This window comes from Chinchilla lanigera, unplaced genomic scaffold (genome assembly GCF_000276665.1).
Source record: "Chinchilla lanigera isolate Chin_1 unplaced genomic scaffold, ChiLan1.0 scaffold00014, whole genome shotgun sequence".
Lineage (NCBI taxonomy): Eukaryota > Metazoa > Chordata > Mammalia > Rodentia > Chinchillidae > Chinchilla > Chinchilla lanigera.
Window position 1 is genome coordinate 27,087,040 of NW_004955415.1, and position 24,744 is coordinate 27,111,783.

At 49.0% G+C, this 24,744-nt stretch overlaps 1 protein-coding gene across 2 annotated transcripts in view; it reads left to right on the top strand.

Annotated features, from left to right (window-relative positions):
* Nucleotides 1-2,077: 2,077 nt before the first annotated feature.
* The window catches only part of Dtd1 (D-tyrosyl-tRNA deacylase 1), a 105,918-nt gene continuing 83,251 nt past the window's right edge, over nucleotides 2,078-24,744 (top strand). For both annotated transcript variants that reach the window (XM_005380934.2, XM_005380935.2), the window contains exons 1-4: nucleotides 2,078-2,239; nucleotides 6,263-6,353; nucleotides 7,444-7,679; nucleotides 23,011-23,117. In XM_005380934.2, the coding sequence (XP_005380991.1) occupies nucleotides 2,197-2,239; nucleotides 6,263-6,353; nucleotides 7,444-7,679; nucleotides 23,011-23,117 (477 nt within the window). In that variant the 5' untranslated portion in view covers nucleotides 2,078-2,196. The remainder of the gene's footprint in view (nucleotides 2,240-6,262; nucleotides 6,354-7,443; nucleotides 7,680-23,010; nucleotides 23,118-24,744) is intronic.

Here is a 24,744-nt window from a genome sequence, read left to right on the forward strand (position 1 = left end):
CCACACCCTGTCATCCCAGGACCTTCAAGACCCAGTGCTGCTTCTACTGGGCAAGGGCTTTTTCCCTACCTGCTCTCATTCTGTAGAGTGCACTATTAGTCTTAGCACATCCTACCTTTGCTACTCTTTCTGAGTACACTGGTTAATTCTTTGTTCAGGATGCCAAAAAACTGGAAACAACTCCCCCGAGAGAGTTTGCGCAAATAGCACCAAGAGTCCCAGCTGTGCTCTGCACATGGGGGCCCTGGTTTCCTGCTTGGTGAACACTTGAGGTACCAGGAGGGAGTTGAGTCCTGATTCCCCAGGCAGCAGGCACGGATGCTGTGTTAGGGATTCACCCCATTTATAGCCTTTGTGCTGAAACCATAATTTTAGAAATAGTGCTTTCCTGAGTTCATTAGTCATTCCAGTGAATTATCAATCTTGAAGGGGTTCTTTATTGTTATTGTCCCAATAATGGACTCTGTTCACTTTTTGTTTTTGTTGCTGTGCTGTCTATGGTGCAGACGCAGAGGTGGAGTATAGAGAGCCCTTCCTAGTCCTTGTCTAGGTCTGGGAAGTTTGTATTTGCAATCCCATGAAAAGTTATTGGAACTCTAGCAAGTTAATTCCAATCTACCACTTCCAGTGCAACCCATGGTGAGAATAAAGACACTAAGGCGTATTTGTAGTTGTGGGGACCCCAGGGGGGTCCTAAGTCCAGCTAGGGTGATGGTTAACAGGAAAAAGACCTCAACCCAGGGCTGAACCTGGGTTTTATTAATTCATGAAGAAGGGAGTGGCTTGAGGATGAGTGACTGTGAGAATGGCAGGAAGTAGGTGAGTGCTGTGAGCTGGGCTAGGAGGCCTGAAATCACCTCTGCAATACGCAGAGAGAAGGATATGCAGAAAGAGTAATCTGCATGACACAACTGAGGTAGTATTTAATGTTTTGGGGTTGGTGCTTCAGCTCTGATGTGTGATCTTTTATGCCCTGGAAGTTGTAGTCTCTTATCTCAAGCCTCCATCTCAGCAGCCAGCATGGAGTGTGGAGTGTGGCTCTGGGGCTCGGCTCACATGCTTTTTGGGAGCTACAGGGTGGGGCAGCACTGACCTGTCCCCTTGCTTTAAAGACTACCATCAGCACCTTGGCCAGACCGATTTGCATTGCTTAAAGCCAATCAAAGGGATAAAGAAAAGTCCTAACCAGCTCTATACATATCAGTACATGGAAACAGGGCGAGGGTCAGCCAAAATGGAGACAATTGCTTCTCTTTCAAGGTGACTTGCCCAGGTGGTCCTCCACAGTGGAACTCTCTGCTTCCCACTGAAATTTTTCCTTGGAAGTCTTTGCCTCAAGCACACAGTGGACCTCTGCCCGAACTGTTTCATCAATGGTAACAATTTAAGGTGATAATGGTGGTCTGTTTCATTCAAATTTCCTAACCACCCTAGGAAGGGGGGCTAACTATTAATATTCGTATGATAGATGGAATTAGAATTTGAGAATCACACACCTGTTTACTATCATGTCATGACATGACTAAATCAAATGAATAGTTATATAGTTAAACTGCTATTTTAGCAGCACATGTTTATCTACTTATTTATTTATACACCACCAGGGCCTTTACACTGAGCTCCATCTCCAGACCCCCTTATTTTATTTTGGAGACAGGGTCCCACTATGTCACTAAGTTGCTCAGGCTGGGCTTGAACTTTCGATCCTCCTGCCTCAGCCTCCCAGGATCCTGGGATTACAGGTGTGCGACACCATAGGAGCTGCCCAGATCTTTTATCTCTGCTTGGCCATGGAGGTAGAAAGGTAAGAAGGGGAAGAATGTGGCAGGATCTGGGGGCAGAGTGGGAAGCAGGAACTAGAAACACAAGAATAGGTCAGTTGGGTTTTAGAAATGATGGCTGTTAGGTCCAGGGACAGGTAGGTCTAGGCAGAGAGAGGAATCTGGGCGGGCCCTGAGGCTCTGCGGGGGGCAGCCCCTTCCGAGAGTGTGGGCGGGCCCGAGGAACAGGGGCGTGGCGTTGCTTGACTGGTGGGCGTGGCCAACAACTGCGGCCAATCGGAGGGCAGGCGTGGCAGGCGCGGGCGGGGCGCCGGTGTCCGGATCGCCCCGGGCCTCGCGCGCGCTTCTCGGTGTTCCCCGCAGAGGGCGCCGGCCCGGAGCCGCCGCGTCGCCAGCAGCCAGCCCAGCCGCCGCCATGAAGGCCGTAGTGCAGCGCGTCACCCGGGCCAGCGTCACAGGTCAGTCGGGGCCCCGCGCCTCCACGCTGTCCCGACAGCGGCCCCGCCGGGCCCTGCGCACGTGCTGGCCGCAGCGTGTCCGTGTCCGCCTCCTTCTCCGCGCCGATTCGCCCCGTGCCGCCCGCCCGTCGCGCTCGGTGACACCGACGCGCGGGCATCGTTTCCGGGGCGGCCTCCTCCCGCCCTTTTGCGTCTCCCCGGCGGTCCGGGGTTCGCGGAGCCTCGCTCCCCATGCGTAAAACGCGCCTATGCGAGCCCGGCCGAGCCCGGACAGCTGTGTCCACGCAGGGACCCCGGCCATGGACCCTGCAGACCGGGGTTCCCCCAAAGCAAGCAGAGGGGACATCTCTGGCCCACGCAGCCCTGGTCACCCCTTGGAATCCCCTGGTCTGGTTGCATCAGGGGCCAGAGCCTACTGTAGCTAATGTAGTTATCCTAGACGCCCAGAGCTGATAGGCCCGATAGGTGCTAAACAAAACGTTTAAACGACAAGTGTTACATTGCCTTTTAGTCTTTTTCATTTTTATCGGCAGAATTATATTGTTTCAAGATCCGTGTCCCTGCCTCAGTGGCTGAGGCAAAAGAATCGCTCTTGAGTTCAGGAGTTCAAGGCCAACCTGAGCAACAGAGGGGACCCTTCCTCAAAACAAAGTGTGTACTTGTGTGTATATGTGTGTATAAGTATTAAAAATCCGAACTCCCTAACGAGCAAAGTGTGTACATGTGTATATATGTGTGTATAAGTATGAAAAAAACCAAAACTCCCAAATTAACCAACTAAAACTATATATTTAGATCTACTTTTCAACCCCACCTAATGATTTATAAGGTGTTCCCATAGCTTTGCTTTTAGAAATGGTCTTGAAATAATATTTTTAAAAGGTTTTTTTTTGACAGGGTCTTGCTCTGTAGTTCAGGCTGGCCTTGAACTCACTGTGTGGCCTTGAAGTCAAAGAGATCCTCCAGCCCCAGCCTCTGGAGTGCTGGGATTACAGGCATGCACCACCACACCTAGTCAGATTGTATGCTTTTAGTTAAAACCAACCAACCTGTGAATTAAAAAGATAATGCGAGTTGGGGAACTCTGGAATTTCAATATTGGAGGAATACTTGAGTTATCCATGGCTTCTAGTTGAATAGCAATGCAAGAGACTTTCTGGTTCTTAAAGTATGTGCCTGGAGTCACTGAAATGTGGCATCATTTGAGTGACATTTTATTTTAGGGGATTTATTTTTTCCATCAAAATTAAAATTTATTTCTCTTTGAAAACCTCAAAGAAAAGAAAACAAGCAACAGACGAGGAGAAAATGTTTACAAATTGCATATCTGACAAAGGACTCGTTTGTACGATATTAAAAGAGATCTTAAGATCAATAATAATTAGGTCAAGTGGACTATTAAACTGTAAAAGGAATGAAAGTTTGATTCATGCTATAACATGGATGAAGTTTGAAAATACTGTACGCAGTGAAATAAGGCAGACAGAGGAGGGGAAACATTGTTTGGGTCTGCTTACATGAGTTACTTGGTGGAGACAGAAAGTGGAATAGAGAATACCAGAGACTGGGGAGAGGAGCGGTATTGTGTAATGAGCACAGAGTTATTGATGGGGATGATGAAAAAGTTTACATCGTGGTAACAGTTGCATAATAGTGTGATCCATTTAATGCCATCGAATTGCATACTTATAAAGGTAAATATTGCATAATATGTATTTTATTTCAATTTTTAAAAACCTCAGTGGTAAGACAAATAAGCTTTTTTTTATTTTAAAGTGAAAAAAATAAAATTTCAAAACAAGATAATAGGGTAACAATGGTTAATACATTGTGTATTGTTATCTTTAAATTACTCAAGAGTACAAGATATCGGCATTGATTTTAGGGAATTTAAACTAGCACTTCTTATTTTATGGTAAAGATGGTATCTATAATCACATTTTTATCCAGCAGATTTGCTTTGTGAACTTGGTCTGACACATTTAATGCCTTAGTATAGTTACTGTGTTAATGTAATTTTTATTTTATTTTGTGGTGCTTGAAATTAAAACCAGGGCCTGTGTGTGGTGCTAGGCAAGTGCTCTACCAGGGAGCTACAGCCCCAGGCCTGTGCTAATCTAATTTAAAAAACTTTATTAGAGAAGTTTTTTCAAACATACTCTGTGTGTGTGTGTGTGTGTGTGTGTGTGTGTGTGTGTGTGTGTGTTTTGAGACAGGGAGGGTCTTGCTATGCAGATCAGGCTGGGCTTGAGCTCACTTTGTAGCCCAGGCTGGTCTCGAACTTGCAGTGATCCTCCAGCCTCAGCCTACTGAGTACTGGGATTATAGGCGTGCGCCACTACATCCAGCTCATTTGTTTACATGGACCAAATAACATAGTAACTCCTGTGTCCCATCACTAAGTTTTAACACTGGCGCATGCAGGAGGATCACCATGAGTTTGAGGCCAACCTGGTCTACCTAGTGAGTCTGTGTCTCCAAACACAAAAAAACAGATGGCCTCATTTCAGAGCTCATGGAATCTGGAAGAGGTTGTAGAGCTCATACCACCTATTTATGGAAGAAATGACCAAACAGCTCTTTTCCAGCCTGTGATCTTTTTGTCTAAGGTGTTGATTTTCAGTTATTTCCCTTGGAAAACCATTTGTGTGTAACAGAAGGCCCCTTTGATCCTGGGCGTCCTTCCCCTTCCCCTTGGAGGAGGTACACCGCAAGCTCCAAGAGAAATGTCCAGTGTAGTTCACAGATAGGTTTTGGGAAAGAATTTCTTTAGTATAAAGATAATAAATTACAAAAATGTTGACTCTCTTTGATGGTGTCTCTGTTTTAGAGGCTCTATGCCAAGAAAACAATTCTTAATTGTAGAAAATCTTTATGTTATAAAGATTTTTCACCATACTTTGATTTATGGAAGGAAAAACTTCAAACAAGCCATGTGTCCAGAGAATTGGGTGGCGAATTGGTCACTGGTGAGGATGCGGCTATTAAAGGTGGTTAGGGAAAGCTCGTTACATGGAAAAATTCTTATGCAGTGATAAAAGATGAGATACTTTTCATCCAGTTATAAAAATTATCATAGGAGTTGAAAACAAATATGAAATAAAATCTCCGAACACAAAATATCAAAAATGATTAAAATATTAAAGTACTTTTGGTGTTCTTTTTTTTTCTTCTTATTTCTTGTATTTTCTAGATTTTCTGTATTATATACATTATGAGTCTATATGGATATGGATATGGATAGGTAGCTCTGTAACTTTTAGTTTTTAAAACTTTCGGGAAAACAATATGTTGATGTTGTAAGAAAATAATGTTGAATTAAAAAACAAATAAAGCAAGAGGGCTTTTTTCTTTTTTTCCCTTTGTGGGTTTTTTTGAGACAGAGTCTTGCTATGTAGCCCAGGCTGACCATGAACTTGTGGCAGTCCTCCTGCCTCAGCCTCCTGGGTGCTGGGATTACAGTGTGTGTAATTTCAGGTGTCTCGCCCCAGGTAATAGATGAAAATGTGGGCCTAGAATCCTGCTTAGTGGTTGCTAACTTTACAGCTCCCATTCACTGCAGATATCAGAATGGAGCTGTCCATGGTGGCACACATCTGTGATCCCAGGACTCTGGGAGGCTGAGGCAGGAGGATCGAAAGTTCAAGCCTACCCTGGGCAATTTAGTGACTTGGCAAGACTCTCTTTCAGGTTTTTTTTTTTCTTTTTTTGGTACCAGGGATCGAACTTAGGACCTTGTGCTTGGCAGGCAGGAGCTTGTGCCACTGAGCTATATCTCCAGCAAGACCCTGTTTCAAAATGAAAAATAAAAAAAGAGCTGGGAAGTATAAAGGCCCTGTGTTCAATCCCCAGTACCAGCAAAAGAGAAGAATCAAAAGGGATGGGAGTGTCTAGCCTCTTAACTGCTGGTATGCACCATCATTCTTTTTGCTCAAGAGCTTGTGTGAAGCGAAGTGCACTGTGGGACTCAGCCCTTGGTTGCCTCAGGGCGCTTCTGAGCCAGTCTCTTTTGGTTTCTTCTAGTTGGAGGCGAGCAGGTGAGCGCCATCGGCCGGGGCCTCTGCGTGCTGCTGGGCATCTCCCTGGAGGACTCACAGAAGGAGCTGGAGCACATGTGAGGGCCTGGGCTGGGGGGGCCTTGACTTGTGTCCCCAGTGCTTTGATCTGTCTCTGCCCTCTATAGTAAGGTCATCTCTGTGTGTCTCATGGAGGAAGGCAGCGTGGGCTTCATCTTCCTTGCTTCTGAACCCGCAGGCTTGTTCCCCCCACTCTCCCCAGTACCAGGTACTGAACCTAGGGCCTTTGCCCTGAGCTACCTTCCCCCTCCCCTTTACAATTTACATTCCTTAGGCTGGGCTAGAACTTTGCATCCTCCTGCCTCAGTGTCCCAGAGCTGAGATTACAGGCTCTCAAGCCCGGTGCTCTTTTCGCTTAATGCAAAAACCAAAGCTCCTATCAATGGGTTCTTTTTGAAACTTGGGCAGTATGACCTGGGCACTGGTCACACCTCTGAGGTGCCCCATGGTTCATTATCCACATGAGACTGAGAGCCTGGAGAGGCAGCTCTCTGCCTTGGGCTGTGTGTGCATAGCAGAGGCCTGAGCCCGAGGTTGGAGCTTGCTGCTGTGGCCTGGCTCCCTGTCCTGGGGGGTCAGCCCTGTCCAAGTTGGTGTCCCTCGTGGCATTTTGGCTTCAGACACTTGCCCCTTGCTGCCCAGAGCCTGTGACAACCCTGCCCAGCTGTCCCCGTGCTGGTGAGGTGCAGTGAGGTCTGGAATGATACCCACCCCGGAGGGCGCATGCGTAGTCAGGGGTTAGGGGGTCAGCTTCCCAGGAGGTGTCTCATGGTCCTGAGTCTGACCTGTGACTGTCCTACTTCCTTGCCAGGGTAGCTGTCCTGTGTCAGCCACAGTAGGGGACACAGCCCTGTATTTAGGCAGATCCCTGGCCTGGAGGAACAGGCAGCACAGGTTGCCGCTCCAGTTGGCCAGGAGCTGCTGTGGACAAGGGCAGCAGCAGCAGAGAGCCCAGGGCAGTGTCCTGGGACAAGGCTGCACTTGGTGGTGGTGTCCATGAGTCCTAGGCAGGGTCATGCCTTCCAGGAGCTGTGGCTCTGTCCCCCCTTGGCAGCAAGCTGGGGACGGCTGGAGTGCGTGGAGTGTGGGGGTCCCACAGGCACCCTCACTGCTCTCCTTTCCCCACAGGGTCCGGAAGATCCTGAACCTGCGTGTGTTTGAGGACGAGAGCGGCAAGCACTGGTCCAAGAGCGTGATGGACAAGCAGTACGAGGTGCTGTGTGTCAGCCAGTTCACTCTGCAGTGCGTCCTCAAGGGCAACAAGCCCGACTTCCACCTGGCCATGCCCACCGAGCAGGCCGAGGGCTTCTACAACAGCTTCCTGGAGCAGCTGCGGAAGACCTACCGGCCCGAGCTCATCAAAGGTGCCCTGGCATGGCGGATGGGAGGGGGCGGGTGGCCAGGCAGAGGGACAGGGCCCAGGTCACCATCTCTGTGTCTGCGCAGTCCCTGCTGATGCCTGGACCCCCAGCACCATCACCGCTGCCCCTGACAGATTTAGCTGCAGTCCTTGAGGTGCGCTGAATGCAGAAGTGTCACCTGCTTCCCACAGTCCCCGTGTGGAAATGAGGGATCCACAAGTGTGATGTCGCTGATTTCCTTGGTGGCTTTGCTAGCGCTGTGCAGTGGAACAGAGTGCAGGCCCTAAATGTGACCTAGTATGTCCTTAGTTCCTAGTGGATGTGTCCCAAAGAGGAAGCAAGGGGAATGAATTTAAAAATGATTTCATTTGACTCAGTAGATACAGAATATTATTTTTACTGTACGATCAATATACAGAGTTGTGATATTGTTATTACTAATTTATTGTTTTTGCTGTGAGGGTCACAGCAGACCTGAGAGAAGGTACGGAGATGTCACGCGTCATAGCCAGTGGACCTACATGACCCTGCTAGTCACCACCGTCCCCAGGGTACATGTGGTCATGCGTGGTGTTGTGTATCCTGTGGGCTTGGATACAGTGACAGCAACATATCTCAGTCTCATCACTGTGCTCCCTGGGCCGCCAGACCACCAATCGTTTGGTTTCCCTGTGGATTCTGCACTGAGCTACGTTTCTAGCCCTTTTAATTTCTGAGACAGAGTCTCACTAAATTACCAAGTTGCCCAGATTGGACTCCAACTTGCTATCCTCCTGCCTCAGCCTCTCAGAGTGCTGGGATTATAGGCATGTACCAGTTCTTTTACTTACTGGCATGCCCTTAAAGCTTCTTTATCACTTGCTGGCTCCTTTCTTTGTAGCAATGATTAATATTCCATTGCCTGGTTGTCCCACAGTGCACCTACTCATTTGTAGCAGGCTATCTTTTTTTTTTTTTTTTTTCTGGTATCGGGAATCGAACTCATGACCTTGCACTTGCCAGGCAGGCGCTGTGCCGCTGAGCTAAATCCCCAGCCCCCCTGCAGGGTATCTTGATTGCTGTCAAGTTTACACAATTGTGAATGAAGCTTCCATAAGTGTCCACTTGTGGGTTCGGTGAGCATGTAACTTCTCACCTCCTTTTGATTGCTAGATCAGATAGTAGGAGTGTGGTTCTTGTGTGGGAAAGTGTCCTACTGTACCTCTTTGGATTCTCCTGGTGGTGAGTTCCTGCTGCACTTTCTATCCTCACCAGCCTTTGGTCTTGGCATTGTGTAGAGTTTGGCCTTTCCAAAGATGTTTGGATGGGTCAGGCCTGGTGGCGCATGCCTGTAATTCCAGGGCTCAGGAGGCTGAAGCAGGAGGCTTGCTGCAAGTTCAAGGCCAGCCTGAGCTACATTGTGAGTTCAAGGCCAGCCTGAACTACACAGCAAGAACCTGTCTCAAAAAGTCAAACACAGAAACCGAAAGATGTTGAGTGGGTTCTCTGGTTGATTTACATTTCCCATGATGAATGACGTGGAGCATCTTTTCTTTTTTTTTTGGTTTTTCTCCGGTACCGGGAACCGAACTCACGACGTTGCGCTTGCCAGGCAGGCGCTTTTGCCGCTGAGCTAAATCCCCAGCCCCACGTGGAGCATCTTTTCATTGGCTCATTTGCTATCTGTATATCATTTTGGTGAGGTGACTGATAAGGTTTTTGGCCCATTTTTTAACTGAATTGTTTTTTTTTTTTCTTGCTGAGTTCTTTGTATATTTTGGATACCGATCTTACAGATATATACTAGTCCTACTAGATAGATATTCACTTTGCAAAAGTTTGTCCATAATGAGAGCTGTCTTTGGCAAGTATTTCCTTCCAGACTATGGGTTGTCTTTTCATTCTCTAGGCAGTGTCTTTCACGGAGTGGAGCATTGTAGTTTTATTGAAGACCCGCTGCTGGTCTGTTTTGTCTGTTGTGAATTTTGCCTTCAGTGTTGTATCTGAGGAGTCACCACCATCACAGCATCAGTGGTGTTCTCCTGTGTTATCTTCTAGCAGTTTTATAGTTTTGCATTTTATTGTTAGATCTGTGTGTAGTGTGAGGAGTGCAAGTTCTGTGTCTAGATCTGGTTTTTTGCCTGTAGATGTCCAGGTGTTCCAGTGACACCTGTGAAGATTCCTTTCTGCATTGTTTTGCCTCAGCTTCTTTGTCAAAGTTCTGTCGACAGAGTTCATGTCAGTGTATTTCTGGGCTTCTGTGGATGTATTCGTCATGTTTTTGCTAATATCACCATGTCTCTCTCTATATATATAGCTCTTACTATTATTTGGTGATTATTTGATTGCTTTCGCATTGAGCTACATACCTAGCCCTTCCTTTTTATTTGAAGCAAGGTCTTGCTTAGATGCTGAGTTGCCCAAGTAGAGCTTGAATTTGTGATCCTCCTGCCTCAGCCTCCCAGAGTGCTGAGATTACAGATACACACAACCACAGCCAGCTTTCATTTGCTGATATTTTTTTGAAGATTTTTCTCATCTCTATTCATGAGTGGTATTGGGCAATAAGTTATTTTTTTAAAATCTTCTGTCTGTAGTCTTGTTATTAGAGTGATTCTGGCTTTGTAGCATGGCTTAGGGATACTCTATTAGCATCTGTCTTCTGAAAAAGATATTTGGTAGAATTTACCTGTGAGCTCACTTGGTTCTAGTGCTTACCTTTTGGAGTATTAGTAATTCTAGATTATTTTCTTAATAGATAAAGGCCCATTTATTTATTCATTATATTTTTTGAGATAGGATTTTGCTATGTAGTTCAGGCTGGTGTTGAACTTACTGTGTAGCCCAGCCTGGTCTCAAATTCGTGATCCTTCTACCTCTCCCTTCTGAATGCTAGGATTACAGGCATGCGCCACCACACCTGGCATTTATTTCTTTTTATTCTTTTTATTTTTTTGTCTTTTTTGAGATAGAGTCTCACCATGCAGTTCAGGCTGGCCCTGAGCTCACTTTATAACCCAGGCTGGTCTCCAACTGCAATGATCCTCCTGCCTCAGCCTTCCGAGTGCTGGGATCACAGGCGTGTGCCACCACGCCCACCTTCATTTTATTTCTTATATTAGTAATTTGTATCTTCTTTCTCTTAGCTTGTCTAGTGGCTTATTGATTTTATTTATATTTTTATTGATATTTTAAAAGAACCAGCTGTTGATTTACTCTGTTGATTTCCTGTTTTCAATTTATTGATTTCTGTTCTAATTTAATATTTTTTTCTTCTGCTTACTTTGGATTTAATTTGCGCTTTTTTTTTTTTCTAGTTTTCTAGGGAGGAAACTTCGATTATAGATTTTTATCTTTTCTAATGCAAATATTCAGTGTTACAGATTTTCCCCTTTTGCACTTTTCTACAAGGCTTTTGGACCCAGTCTTTGAATGCTGTTGTGAGTTTATACTGAGATCACATCGACTTCAGACCAGCGCATCTCAGCTGCCCTGGAGCCACACAGGACTAGTGGGTGCTGTGGTGGTAGTATAAATTCACTCTAATGTGATCCTGATTAATGGCAGAATTATGAAGCTCAAGAATTTCTAAAGAAGCTGCCTCATTCTACTCTCTTTCCATGTTTCTGGGGGTACATTGCATTTAATACCATTGTTATTTTGCTCTTTTTACAAAGTTACTAGGAAACACACTCAGCCTCTCTTGGTGCTGTGTTTTATCTTTTTTTTTTTGTCTTTTTGAGACAGGGTCTCGCTATGCAATTCAGGCTGGCCTTGAGCTCACTTTGTAGCCCAGGCTGGCCTTGAACTCGCAATGGTCCTCCTGCCTCAGTCTTGTGAGTGCTGGGATTATAGGCATGCACCACCATGCCCGGCCAATAATATCAGTAACAACAGCTAATATTTATGGAACTACATATTACATATGGGTTACCTTTTTTTTTTTTTATTTTTTGGTACCAGAAATTGAACTCATGACCTCAGGCTTGCCAGGCAAGTGCTTATGCCGCTGAGCTATATCCCTAGCCCTCTGCATTTTATCTTGAGACTTTAAAAAAAAAAATTTAAACTTGTTTTTTGGTTTCTGGAGACAGGGTCTTCCTTGCTAGGCCAGGCTGGCCTCGTACTTGTGGTGGTCCTCCTGCCTCATCCTCCCAGTGCTGGGATTACAGACACACACCAGCATGTCTAGCAAGAGTGACCTATTAATGCAGAACATCCTTTTCCATCTCTGACTGCAGTATTTCTTGCTCTTGTCATATGCTTCTGCAGGTTTCTAATTCTTGTTGTTAACTTTGGAGTGTTTCAGCTTCTTTAATTTTCTCCCAGCAGGCCGGGTGTGGTGGCACATGCCTGTAATCCCAGCACTTGGGAGGCTGAGGCAGGAGGATTGTTGTGCATTTAAGACCAGCCTGGGCTACAAAGTGAGCTCAAGGCCAGCCTGAACTGCATAGCGAGACCTTGTCTCAAAAAGACAAAAAAAAGAAATTTTTTTTTCTCCCTGCATTACACAAACCGAGACCCTTTTCCCACAGGGCCTCTTTGGCCTGATATTGAAGATGACGAGAAGGCTTTGGGGTGCTGTGGCTGAGCCTGCCTCGAGGACCCTTCACTGCCAGGCTTGCTGCTGTTTGTCCTCTTGGCATTTTCTTTGAGCTGTCCCCCTTGTGAAATGTGTCAGCCTGTCACATGGGCATGGAGTCTACGGTAGAGGACTCTCCTTTGCCATTTCCTGGTGGCTACCATGTGTTCGCCTTTTCTGGGAACCCAGGGTGCCCTGTTGGGTCTCTGTGCTTTGCCCCACAGTGTCCCCTGGGGTCCTCCCGACTGTGCTCGAGCAGTCTCTTCTCAGATGCCAGGTCCTGTGAGGAATTCGTTTTCTTTTTTCGTTTTTGAGGCAGGGTCTCACTATGTAGTGACTGGCCTTGAACTCACTTGTGTAGCCCAGGCTGGCTTCAAACTGACAGTGATTCTCCTGCCTCAGCCTCCCGAGTGCTGGATTACAGGCATGTGCCATCATGCCTGTCAGGAATTTGTTTCCTTTGCTGAGCCCCAGATTAGCTGCTGCCAGCATTGTCTCTGTTGATCATGTGCGGGGGATTATCCAGTTTTGAGTAATCTCAGACATGTGTCAGAGGCACGTAAGCTGCAAGCACACTGATAGTTATTATGGAGCGCTTGAAAGAAAGCAAAATGGCTTTCATCTGAGCCCTTCGAGAGCAGTGTTTTGTATGTTATTAAGTGCTTTGTGTTCCTAAAAATACCTCTCCCTTTTTGAAATGACATGTATTTTATTCAGGAAATTATATGAAGTGCCTGGAGTAATATACTGTAAATAATGTAATTTTATAATGGATCAGAATCCATGCTCAAGGGATGTGATACCTCTGATGGTTTTTATGAAAAGTCGACATGAGTTATGCAGAGTTTTAATTGAAATCTATTTCCAAGTCTTTTGGACTTGCAGAAAAATTGCAGTTACATCAACAGTGCATAATTCTCTCTTTTGGCCTTAATTCTTTGCAGTTTTCAACAGAGCAAAATGCGCAGCACCTGTTTTGCACATTTGCTGTCTCTCAGTTAATTTGGGGAGTTTGGCTTGAGCTTCCCTGTGGAGAGCCCTGCTGTGTGCGAATGGATGTTGGAATGCAGTCGAGCTGCTAAATGCTTCTTTTTATTTGGGGATTTTCGAGGCCCTTCAGCAGCTTTAAAACTTACAGTAATTTTGTTAGATTTAACAGTTCTTTTTACCTCCTCCTTCTGTCAAGACTGAATGTTGATTTTGCATTTTTATTTCACTTGTTTCTCTTCTGTGTTGTTGAAGAGTGAATAGAAGCTCGCTGCCCCTTTCATTCCTCCGTTTCCTCAAGCCCCAGCTCGCACCCGGCTGATCATAAACATTGACATCGCACTGCCAGCCCAATGTTCCTGGCCTAGCCAGTGCTACCGGGGCCGTGCACCTCCTCGCCAGCCACACTGTGGTGTCCACTGCATGGCGGCTTGCGCGGCTTTGCTCAGCAGTCTGCTGTCCGTGGCCTGCGTGGGGATTGGAGCCCAGGCTGTCCAAGGAGCCAGTGGCAACGGGAGCCTGGGGCCCAGGCCAGGTGGCTGCGCCTGGGCTCGTGCTGTGTGGTGAGGAGCAGCACATTTGCTGGGCCTTCTCGACTCATCAGGCCAAGAGCGTGGGTCACCCTGATGCTCGTCTGCATCTGCACCCTCACCCCGGTTAAATAGAGATTGGGGCTGCCAGGGTGTGAGTCGGAAGCACCCCCAGGTGGCCTCGCTTCCTTCCTCTGGCCTCGCTTCCTTCTGTCATAGTGACCCAGAGACCCGGGCACTGCACAGGTCAGTCTCAGAGGAGGGCTCAGGCTGTGCAGGGCTCCCCAGGTTGAGCACTGATCCTCCATCATTCCTGGAAACCCCGAGCAAGCAGGCTGGCAGGTGACCCTAAGAAGCATCCTCTGGGCAGCGGGGTGGTCAGCATGACCTGGGCAAGGTGATGGCCCAGCAGCACCTTTGTGGGTGACCTCCTGAGCTAGGAGATAGGCAGGGGCCGGAGGACGGCTCATACCCGGCCAGTATCCAGGGAAGACCGGGGACCCAGCTGTAGCTTGAGGGTGGCTGCCTCAAGCCAAAGGGGACAGGGACCGATGTGGGTGGAGGAGCGGGAGAAAGAGTGACCCTGGGGACACTGCTGGCCAGGACCACCTGGTCACTGAGGGTACCACTGGCTGCTGTGTGTGCTGGCAGCCAGGGCGACATGAGGTGCTGTCTGTGCGGAGACGAGAGGCGAGAGAGGAGACTGCAGTGTCCGAGCACTCTGCGTGTGACTCTTTGCGCGTTCTCGCTGTGGCCCTTGTGTCCCCTCCTCTCTTCCTGCCTGCTCTGAGATGGCCTTGGTGCCCTCAGCCCCTTCTCCTCTGCCTGCCTCCCCGCTGCTCTCCTCTGGGGATCCGCCTTGGCCAGGCGTCCCAGGGAAACTGGGTTTCCAGCTTGGCCCTGGCTTCTAGAGCTGACATCCCGGGAACGGTGTTCCAGGACAGGATGTGGAAAGGTTGGTCCCTCAAGGCCAGGCCTGGGAGTGGCACAGCACACGCCTGCAGTACATAGCGGTCACAGCAGCCCCCAGGCCTGCTCAGAGGGGACACGGAGGGGACATAGGCCCATGCCAGGGAAGGACTGTCACAGGTGTGTGGGTCCCTGACCTCCAGAGCTCAGGATGCTGTTACTCTCGGAATGTCCCTCACCCTGCCTCTTCTGACTGCTTTAAGGGGTGACTCCTGTGTGTGAGGCAGAAGACACTCCATTGAGCCCCCAGATTGAGGAGGTCAGGGAGCCCCAGCCTCAGATGGACCCCAAAAACACAAAACCTCTCCAGGTTGGGTGCTGATGGTGCATTGCTTTTATAGTTTGGAAAATAAACATTACACCAAATGGAGAGGTCCATAGGAGGCCCCTCCATCGGGGTTGTAGATTGCAGATTGCAGCTTGCAGCTTGCAGCTTGTTTGGAGTCACATGAGCAAGCATTTGTTCAGCCAATCAGGAGCTGCTGTGGAATGAAAATGAACTACCTGTGTGTTCTCTGATGTGCTGTGGGCATCAAAGAGCTAGAGGAGTGTGGGTAGACACTTGGGGCCATGGCTTCTGGTCCCCTCTGTGTGTGACATCTGTTACATGCAGGCCTCCCACAGCTGCCCAACTCACAGGGAGGGTACCTGGAGCCCAAAGCCACGTCTAGTTCCTGCTTTGTGGTTAGCATTGGATTTCTATGGGTTTAGTTTTCTGCTCTTTTTACCACTGAGATCATTTTAGCAGCACAAGTGAACTTTCAGCGGAAGCCTTTTAGAAGCACTGGCAAAGATTGGGATGCCAGAGTCATTATTTTTTATATCAATTTAACAAACTGCGATGTGGGTCGGCATTTTCAGTGTTCCTGAGTGACGGGGCAGGCTGCATGGGACCAACACCCTCCTGAGGGAGTTTGCCACGGAGGGAGGCACCCATGGAGGGAGGCACAACTGCTCTTGGCTGATCGGTTAGCATTTCTTGTCCTTTCTTGTTCTTTTGGTCTCTTCAGAAGTTTGCTTACTGGCTTTCTTGTTTATTCCTGCATCTCCTGTTCTGGCCTTACACTTCCATTACCTCCTCTGACTTAGCTTTCCTCTTCGCAAGGGGTGAACTGTATCCACGTTCATATTTTTTTTTGGATACTGGGACTCGAACTCAGGACCTTGTGCTTGCCAGGCAGGCACTTGTGCCACTGAGCTATATCCCCAGCCCCATGTTCGTATTTAATGCCTTCCTTTTCACGATTTCTGTGATGTGCTTACCTGGTTCTCCATTGTGGATGGTACCCTAATCTTACCAGTTCTTTCTGCTCCCTAAATTTGTGTCTGTGCTGCCTCAGGAGCAGTTTTGGTGCCTGATGGTAACAGCAGAGTACCCGGCACGCAGGAAGTGTTTAGTGGTTTTTGTTTTTTTTGTGTGTGTGTGCTGCTGGTTGGAGCCCAGGGTCTTGCACACACACACCAACTGCTTCTAGCCCTGTTTTGTGTGCTCGTGGACCCAGGGACACGAGGACAGGCACCTTGCAACCTCTGTACCATCCACCTTCCCTCCCTGTGATAGTTTGGATCTTGAGCATCCCCGAAGACTCTGTTATTTATTTATTTATTTTTGGGTACCAGGAATTGAACTTAGGACCTTGTGCTTGCTAGGCAGGCACTTGTGCCTCTGAGTTATATTCCCTAGACCCTATGTTAAAAAGCAGCCTGTGCTGCTACAAGAAGTGGAACCTTTAGGAGGTAGAGTTTAGTGGGAGGAAGTGAGGTCATGAGGGGGCGTGGCCTTGAAGGACTTAAGGGCCTGGCCTTAGGACTTCTTCCTGTCTCTCTGTCTCTTCCTCCCAGCTACCACCGTGAGGTGAGCCGTTTCTGTCATTGAATATTCTGTGACTATTTTGCCTCATTCTAGGCCCAAAGGCAATAGGGCCAGGCAACCATGGGCTGAAACCATTGGCCATACTAAGCCTTTCCTCATTATATGTTGGCTATCTCAGGTATTTTGTTATAGTAACAGAAAGCTAGCTTACACACTTCCTCTTTAGGCTCCTCCCCGCTGCTCTTACTTCCTTCTTCCCTTTTTTCTCATTTCCTAAGCATCTGTGTACTTGTGTTCATGAATTGTAGACTCAGCTTTTTCTTCTTGCCCTGTGGCATCTGTTATGAAGCTCAGGGGCTGGGGATTTAGCTCAGCGGCAAAAGCGCCTGCCTGGCAAGCACAAGGTCGTGAGTTCGGTTCCCGGCACCGGAAAAAAAAAAAAAAAAAAAAAAAAAAAAAAAAAAAAGGTGAAGCTCAATTTGAGAGAAAGAGGACACTATTTTAAAAGAAAGTACAAGTGTAGGTGGAAAGCGTCTCCTGTTTGCCGCTGTCACAGTCCAAGTACACATGATGGCCACAGATGAGAGGAAAAGTCTGAATCACTTGGCAGGGAAGAATGGGGAGAACTTAGGGTATTATTGATCCAGGGCCTAGGAATTTAGAACTTTTGATAAGTTAGTTGACTTTCATTTTATGTTCTTCAAGACAAGGCTTTCCTGAGCCAGTGGGTAGTGTAAGTGGTATGGCCTGAGTCGTTCCTTTCCTGTGTTCTGACTTAGTCCTTCCAGTTTACTGATCCTCATTTCCTCCTCCCCTTCCCTCCCTTCTTGAGAGCTTATTTGGAGGTCCTAGCAGGGGAGCGCAGCTACTCCTATATCGTTGGCCAGGGAACAGGCCTCCTGTATCCGGGGTGGTCGTCCTCTTGACCCAGTGTGCAGCTTCGGGAGGGATGCACATGGAGTGTTGGCAGGGGTAGGGGCACACCCGCCTAGCCAGCCAGATCAGCCAAATCAACCTGGCAATCAATGGGTGACAGATGTCGCATCCAGATTGCCCTCACATCCCCCTCCCTTCTTTTGTTCCTTTCTTCTGTGATAGAACCGAGGGCCTTGGGTGTGCTAGGCAAGTGCTCTGCCACCACACAATGCCAGGTGCTGATTCTTTGATTGAGTCCAGTGTAGAGTTTTACGGTCACTTGAGTTGTGAGCCAGTCACTTCCTGTGCCCCTCCTCTGTCAGTGACAGTGCCAGCTTTCCAGTGGCTTAGGCTACAGACCTCTCAACTGAACCGACTAAGATGATGCGTGGAATATTAAAAAATTATTTATATTTTTAACCTTTTATTTTGAAGTAATTTAGAGCTCTGGAAAGGTTTATGCAAAGTGTATACTTGGTCCATCATCCACTGATAACTGGCAGTGCAGTTATCCAAGCCAGGATGTTAATGTTTTTTTTGTTTTTGTTTTTCTCCGGTACCGGGAACCAAACTCACGACCTTGCGCTTGCCAGGCAGGTGCTTTTGCCGCTGAGCTAAATCCCCAGCCCCCAGAATGTTAATGTTGATAACTTGTTACGGATTCAGCCGCAGACTTGATTCAGATTTTGTGGTGGTCCCACCGGTGCCCTTGCCTGGGCCAGGATCCAGGCCAGCATTGGTGAGGCCTTTTCTCAGACTCCTCCAGCAGGCGGCAACCCCTCAGACCCTTCTTGCCTTTCTGCCCAGGACCCTTTGCAGAGCTGCGTACTCTGTTGCTTATCGGTCACCAGGATGCCCCTTGATGTGCCACTGTGAGGGAGGCCTCCTGAGGGAGGCCTGTGCCCTGCATTTGGGCGGGGTGCCCCCAAGTGATCCTGTGCCCTTCGTAGTGCAGCATGTCTCATTACAGGATGTGTGCATGTCTCATTCTCTGTAATGCTCCTGCTGTCCTCCTTGTCATTGGAATGTGTCCTGTGGCAGTGCTTTGAGGCTATGCAAATGTCCTGGTGCTCAGCACACATCTCCCACTCCTGGTCTGCAACCAGGAGTCTGGAGGTATTTGCTTGTCTTTTCAGTGTCTCCCTTTGTGCTTAGGAGAGAGGAGGAGGATTGTTCAGGGTTTTTCAGTCACCTGGCTGCAGGGAAAGGTGGTCCCCCTAAGGAATGGGCTTCTCTTGCTTACCAAGTCAGAGCTTCCTGTTTTGAGACCAGGTCTCATTGTGTAACCCAGGCTGGCCTCTAATGTGCAGTGGTCCTCCTGCCTCAGCATCCTGAGTGCTGGGATTATAGTCTTAGACTTTCATTTTCTTTTCTTTTTTTTTTTTGAGTACAGGGAATCGAACTCAGGACCTTGTGCTTGCCAGGCAAGTGCTTTGCTGCTAAGCTGTATCTCCAGCCCCCTAGAGTTTCATTTTCCAACAGGCAGGAAAGCTGATGTTTTCCCCCAGTACTTTTTTTTTCTGTGTGAACTCACTGAACACATTTCCTACTTGGCAGCCATGCTGATTAACCCTCTGGTCACTGGTGCCTGTGAGAGTTACTGAGTGTCCATGTAGTTTTGCACTTGTATTCAAAGGAGAATTTGGCCTGCGCTCATTTTTGTTATTATTATTTGTGTCAGGTGTTAGCATTAGTGTAATAATGGCCTTGCAGAATAGATCAGAAAACATTTAATCTTTTTCTATGGCCTGGACCAATTTAAATGATATACAATTATTTGCTTTAATAAAACTTGTTAGTGAAACTCCGGGGGCCTGAACTTCTTGGCTGTGGTCACTTTCCCAGCAGTGGGCCCACTGGGCAGCTACCATTGCCTGTGGTCTCCTTCCCATCCGGATTTTCAAATTCACTGGCAGATAATTGTGCAGATGTTTTTCGAACCAGGGAGACCCCTTCCGGTCTAGAGCCATAGCCTTCATCACTGAGCTATGCAGTCCCCCGTTTTTCCTTAGTGCCGAGTGCTTTTTCAGCAAACTGGCTCCAAGTCAAGACTGGTCCCCCCTCCATTTGTCATTTCATCGTTTCGCTGTAGCCTTTGCTCCATTTCATCCTCTTCACTTTTTACCATGCAGCTTCTTCTCCTGGGTCTTTACTTCATTAAAGCGTCGTGGTCCTACTTTGTAGCAAGTGCGCTCACAACCCAGGGCTTCTGACTTTTGCGATCCCCTTCCCCGTGTCTGGTCCATCAGCAAATCCTCTCCTGGAAAGCGGGCAGGACTGTGCTACTTCTACCACAGCCGCCCAGCCCAGGCTGTCATCGTCCTTCCCCTGAGTGGTTGCGACAGCCCCTTTCCAGCTCCAGCGGGGTCTTCCTCAGGCATTGCCCAGTGCAGGAGGCCGAGGGAGCTTCGTCACCCTGGTATGGAAACTGCGGGGATAATGTGAAGTCAGCAAAGCCTGATGGGTCACAGGTCTCACTGCTCCGCAGTAGTCACAAGAACAGCTGCGCATGCGCCTGTGCGCAGACGTGCTTGCCTGTGTGCGCATGTGCGGTCTGGAGTCGGGGTGTGGCTCTCTGAAGACTGGCTGTCCCTTGCAGAGGTCAGGAGCGAGGGGAGAGTGGTTCCGGGCATCACTCTAGCCGTGTCTGCTCCCCACTCTGTGTCCTTTGTCACCTGAAGCTGTGAGCTTGACAGCCTCGCTGTGAAGCCCTCAAGCCCGCTCAGCCCCCAGGGTGGAGGCTGGTTCCCTGGGCTGTTTCCTGTGTCGGCACCCAGTCCAGCCCGGGACAGCAAGGGCTGTGAGCGAGGACAAGTGACAATCTTAGTGCAGCGCTCTAACCTAAGAAACCCGTGTCAAATGCCAGCAGCCAGGACCCGCTCTGAGTCTTCCATTATCATAGCCCATAGTTCAATTCTGTATTGCGTTGAAGTTCGCAGAAATTGAAGTCCGAAATTACATCCCACAGTGTGATGACCAGAGGCCTGCCCCTTGGTTGCCTATTTGATCCTGGCAGATGAGGGTGTTGAGTCTGGGTGCATTCAGCAGCCATGTCTGAGCCATGTCACATACGTGCCCTCATAGGTCCCTTAGGCCTTGGACACTGCCTTATCCCTGAACAGCTCCTTAGTTCCTCCTTAGAAGACCAGGTGGCCTCTGACAGCCTACAAAGTCCTCACAGGCAGACTGAGGCCAGATGTCTGGACAGTGCCCGCTGTCTGAGGAGGCCTCGCCTTGCATCTCTGTGGAGGACACGAGGGCTGCCTGGGTTGCCTGGAACCCTCAGAATCTAAACTCAGCTAGGCCCTCAGCCACCCGGAGTGAGCTTGGTCCTGGCCTGTGCTGCCCAAATGTTGGTGCCCCTCACAGCCCCTGGCTTTAGCTCTGGGGTTTGGGATTGAGGTCCCCCCTGGATTCCAGGGCTGACTTCCAGCACCCCCATCCTATGGGGAAGGGACCGGTCCCTGGTTCCCATGCTGCCCACCTAGGCCTAGCCTTTGCGCACCGAGACACTCAGTCACCAGTGCCTGGAGGGCCCGCCAGGTCCCCATTTGCTGATGGGCAATGTCTTCCCAGCTGTGTCCCCAGGGCAGCTTTTTCCCTGGAGCCCTGGTCTCTGCTGATGGCTGGAGCTGGTCATCTGCTGCCTGAGGGAATCTTTATCCTCCAGGGTGGCGTGACTCCAGCCCAGTGCTCTGTGAGGCAGGGATGACAAGGTGCCCTTTATTGCCAGGGAAGCGGCGCCACAGCTGAGGAAGGCGGTGCCCTGGTGCCACACCCTCATCCTTGGTGTGACACTGTCCGACAGCCAGGCAGAGTGCTGGCTTGGCTTGGCTTGATCTTCACGTCCCCAGCCCAGTACCTAGTATTGGGGTTCCCAGCACTGACCTCGCTGCCCTGCTCCAGCTCTGGACAGGTGTGCAATGACATAGAGGAGGATGGGGCGGGGAGCTGCCCATCCGGGACATGGCGGGCCTGAAGCTCTGAGTCCAGAGCTGCTGTCCTCTCTGTACCCCAGGGGTAAATGAGCCCCAGCAGTCGCGGCACTCCAGAGAGCAGAAATCCTGGGCTGGCGCCCCCAGGCTGAGCAGCAGCATGGAGTGCCTTTCGTCTCCCATTTCCCCCAGCGGCTTGTTCTGGGTGGCGTCTTTTCCTGGGCCGCCCCGGCTTGCCTGTGTGCTGCCAGGGACAGTGGTGGGCATGAGGATGGTCACTCACATGCAGCCCTGTGACTTCCCAGGACTGTGGAGAGGCGGGCAGTTGGCACTGTCCAGAGGGTTGTGGACGCCAGCCTTGTCAGGTAGATGGTGAGTCCCACAGTGCTGGGCTGGGCCTTTGGCCAGGGACCCAGGCTGCCGCTGTGGTGCCCGGCTCCCATCTGTGGGCGCCGGCAGGGGTCCTGTCAGCAGCGTGGCTGTGACTGCTCTTCCTGCTGCTCTGGGCGGAAGGACCCTGAGACTTGATTAGGAACAACTTGATTATATCACCGTAGGAGCCCAGATGTAGATTTGTAGAAAGATTTTCATTTTTTGTTTTAAAAACCGTGTTTATTTTTTCTGGCCAGTATAATTTTCCTTGGGGACCTCACCCTTTGATCTGCACTGGAAAGAAATGTTACCATTTTAAGACCTCTTAAAACATGTCTTTGGATTTATTGTGGGTACAAATGGAAATTCAGATAATGGTTCTGTTCGTAAGTGAAGGAAAACAGGAAAAGAAAATAAATTCTTGCTACTTGGAGTGATAAACAGGGCAAAACGTGTACTGTATATCCTGGCAACAGAAACTCAAGGTCGGAAATAATTCCTTTCCTCCTGAGCCTGCCGAGAGCCTCCGGAGGAGCGCAGCGCTGAAATTTGCTAATTGTCACTGTAATTTTAGCATGCAATTAAACACATGATTTCCTTCCCAGCTGATGTCTTTTAAGCTAGTTTGACATGGATCAAACAAAAGCTGTGGATATGAACGGCCACTTCAGTCTGACAGGAGGTCACCGAAAGTCACCATTGTCTGGGCACGTCTGCTCCCCGGTGGGAAATAGAATTATCATCTTATTATAGAAATAGTAGATAGCTTGGGCACTGCGGTACAGTTTCCAGGGCCACATCCTGTCCATAGGCTGAAGAGAACCAGCAACCAGTGTGTGCATTTACCTGAGTCCTTCTGAGATTAAGGTTCACCGGGTGGGTACACCAGGCAGTGCTGAATCAGAGGTGGCAACTGTGGGGTCGTCTTGGCGGGGACAGAGGCTCATGAAGGTCGCTTGGGTTGGAGGAGTCGCACATAGGCCTCGCCTGAGCCCCAAGGGAGAGCAGCCTCGTTCTCCTTGGTAGAGCAGGGATGTCCAGGACCGGTGCTGACACAGTGGGCCTGCCTTTTGCCTTCCCGCCACCTCATATCCTGTTACCTGTCTCCCACGGTGTTAGAGGACGCCTTGGGGATGTGGCAGTATTGTGCTGCTTTACCTCCTTAGGTTCTCCCAGGTTTTTAGTCCCTCGATGCTTTTTGGATGGGGTCCCTGGACCTCCAGCGCAGTAACAGTGTGCACTGTTCTTTCAGATGGCAAGTTTGGCGCCTACATGCAGGTGCACATTCAGAACGATGGACCTGTGACCATAGAGCTGGAGTCCCCGGCTCCCGGTGCTGCCACCTCTGACCCAAAGCTGGTAAGTCCAGGGCTCGGGCTGTCTCTTAGGTTCAGGCTGCACGTCCTGGCTTCAGTGTAGGCCTCAGTCAGCAATGCAGTGCTACTGCAAGGTATTTGTCGTAGTACCTCTCCTCCCGAGAGTGCATGTTTGCGCTGTAGCTCCTGGACCTGTGGCCAGAGAAAAATGTCCTTGCCAAGCCTGGTGCGGGGCTGGGTGCCACGTGTCCACCCGCCACTGGGTGGCAGCAGAGCAGCAGTCTTGGCGGCTTTGCCTACAGAAGAATGGTTACCTGGAGGACTTTTGTACCAGGTGTGCTGGATGCTCCTCCCCATGATCTTTGTGGCGCCTCCTGTTTCTAAAACTATGTCTGGGCCACATTTACTGCCAACTCCGTAAGCTTTCAGCAAAAATGTAATTAAAGTAGATAGCAGGGGCTAGGGATGTAGCTGAGTGGTAGAGTGTTTGCCTAGCTTGCATGAGGCTCTGAGTTCAATTCCCAGTACCACCAAAAACAAAAAACAAAAACAAAACGGAAAAGAGAAGTGCTGGGCATCCTTCGAGTCTGTGTGGCCTCAGTGGGCCCGACACACTTCTAAGGACTTTACTGCATACAGCAGTGGTGGAGACCTGGGCTGGCAGTGGTGCCAGCTGAGGGGGAGCTCCTGTTCGTGCCCTGGCTGGTGCTGTGCGGTGGGCCATGTGGGGCATGCACTGGGCCCACATTTGCAAGGGAGCAGAAGCTTCTCTTCTGGCTTGGAGACTCTGTATCGAAACAGAAGTAGGGATTGTCTGAGGAGTGCTAGACTTAAAAGGTGGCCACTGTGGGTCTTGGAATTAATTTTTTTTGGAGACAGGGTCTCACTTTGTAATTCAGGTTGCCCTTGAACTCATGATGTAGCCCAGGCTGGGCTCAAACTTATGGCGGTCCTCCTGTCTCAGGCTCCTGCATGCTGGGATTACAGGTGTGCACCTCCACACCTGGTGGCTGCGGAATTAATATTAACATTAAAAAACATCACAAACAAACCTGTATAGCAGCATACATGTGTACTCCCAGTGCTTGGGAGGCTGAGACGAGGATTACTGAGAGTTAGAGGGCACCCAAGGTCCCCACGCAGTGGCCTCAGCCTCACTGCCCGCTCCAAGGTTTCTGGGCCCACCCTGGCAACCCTGGCAGCCCTGTCCCCAGGTGCTTTCTCTTCAGGTTTTCTTCGTGCCTCTCCGTTTATTTGATCATTATTCTGGTTTTTTGATGTATTATTCTGCTTTAACTCTATTTCAAGAAAAATTTTGATCAGGCCTTTTCATTCTTAATGTTTTTTCTGGAAATGTGGGCTTTGTGATGTCTTACACCTGCGGGATCTGCAGGCATCTTTCAGTGATTACCCTGATTTTTCTTGTTTAGGTTAAAGGGTACAAAGATGCAGTTATCCCAGATAAATAAATTTAGAGATGCAGCCGACAACCTGAGGATTGTAGTTTTTATCAGACCGTTAGCTAGGGTTTTGCTAAGGGAGTAGATTTTAGATGCTGTCACTGCTTCCAGAAAAAAGGTAACTAATGGCTGGGTATGGTAGCCTATAATCCCAGTACTTGGGAAGCTGAGGCAGGAGAAGTGTCACAAGTTCAAGGCCAGCTTGGGATA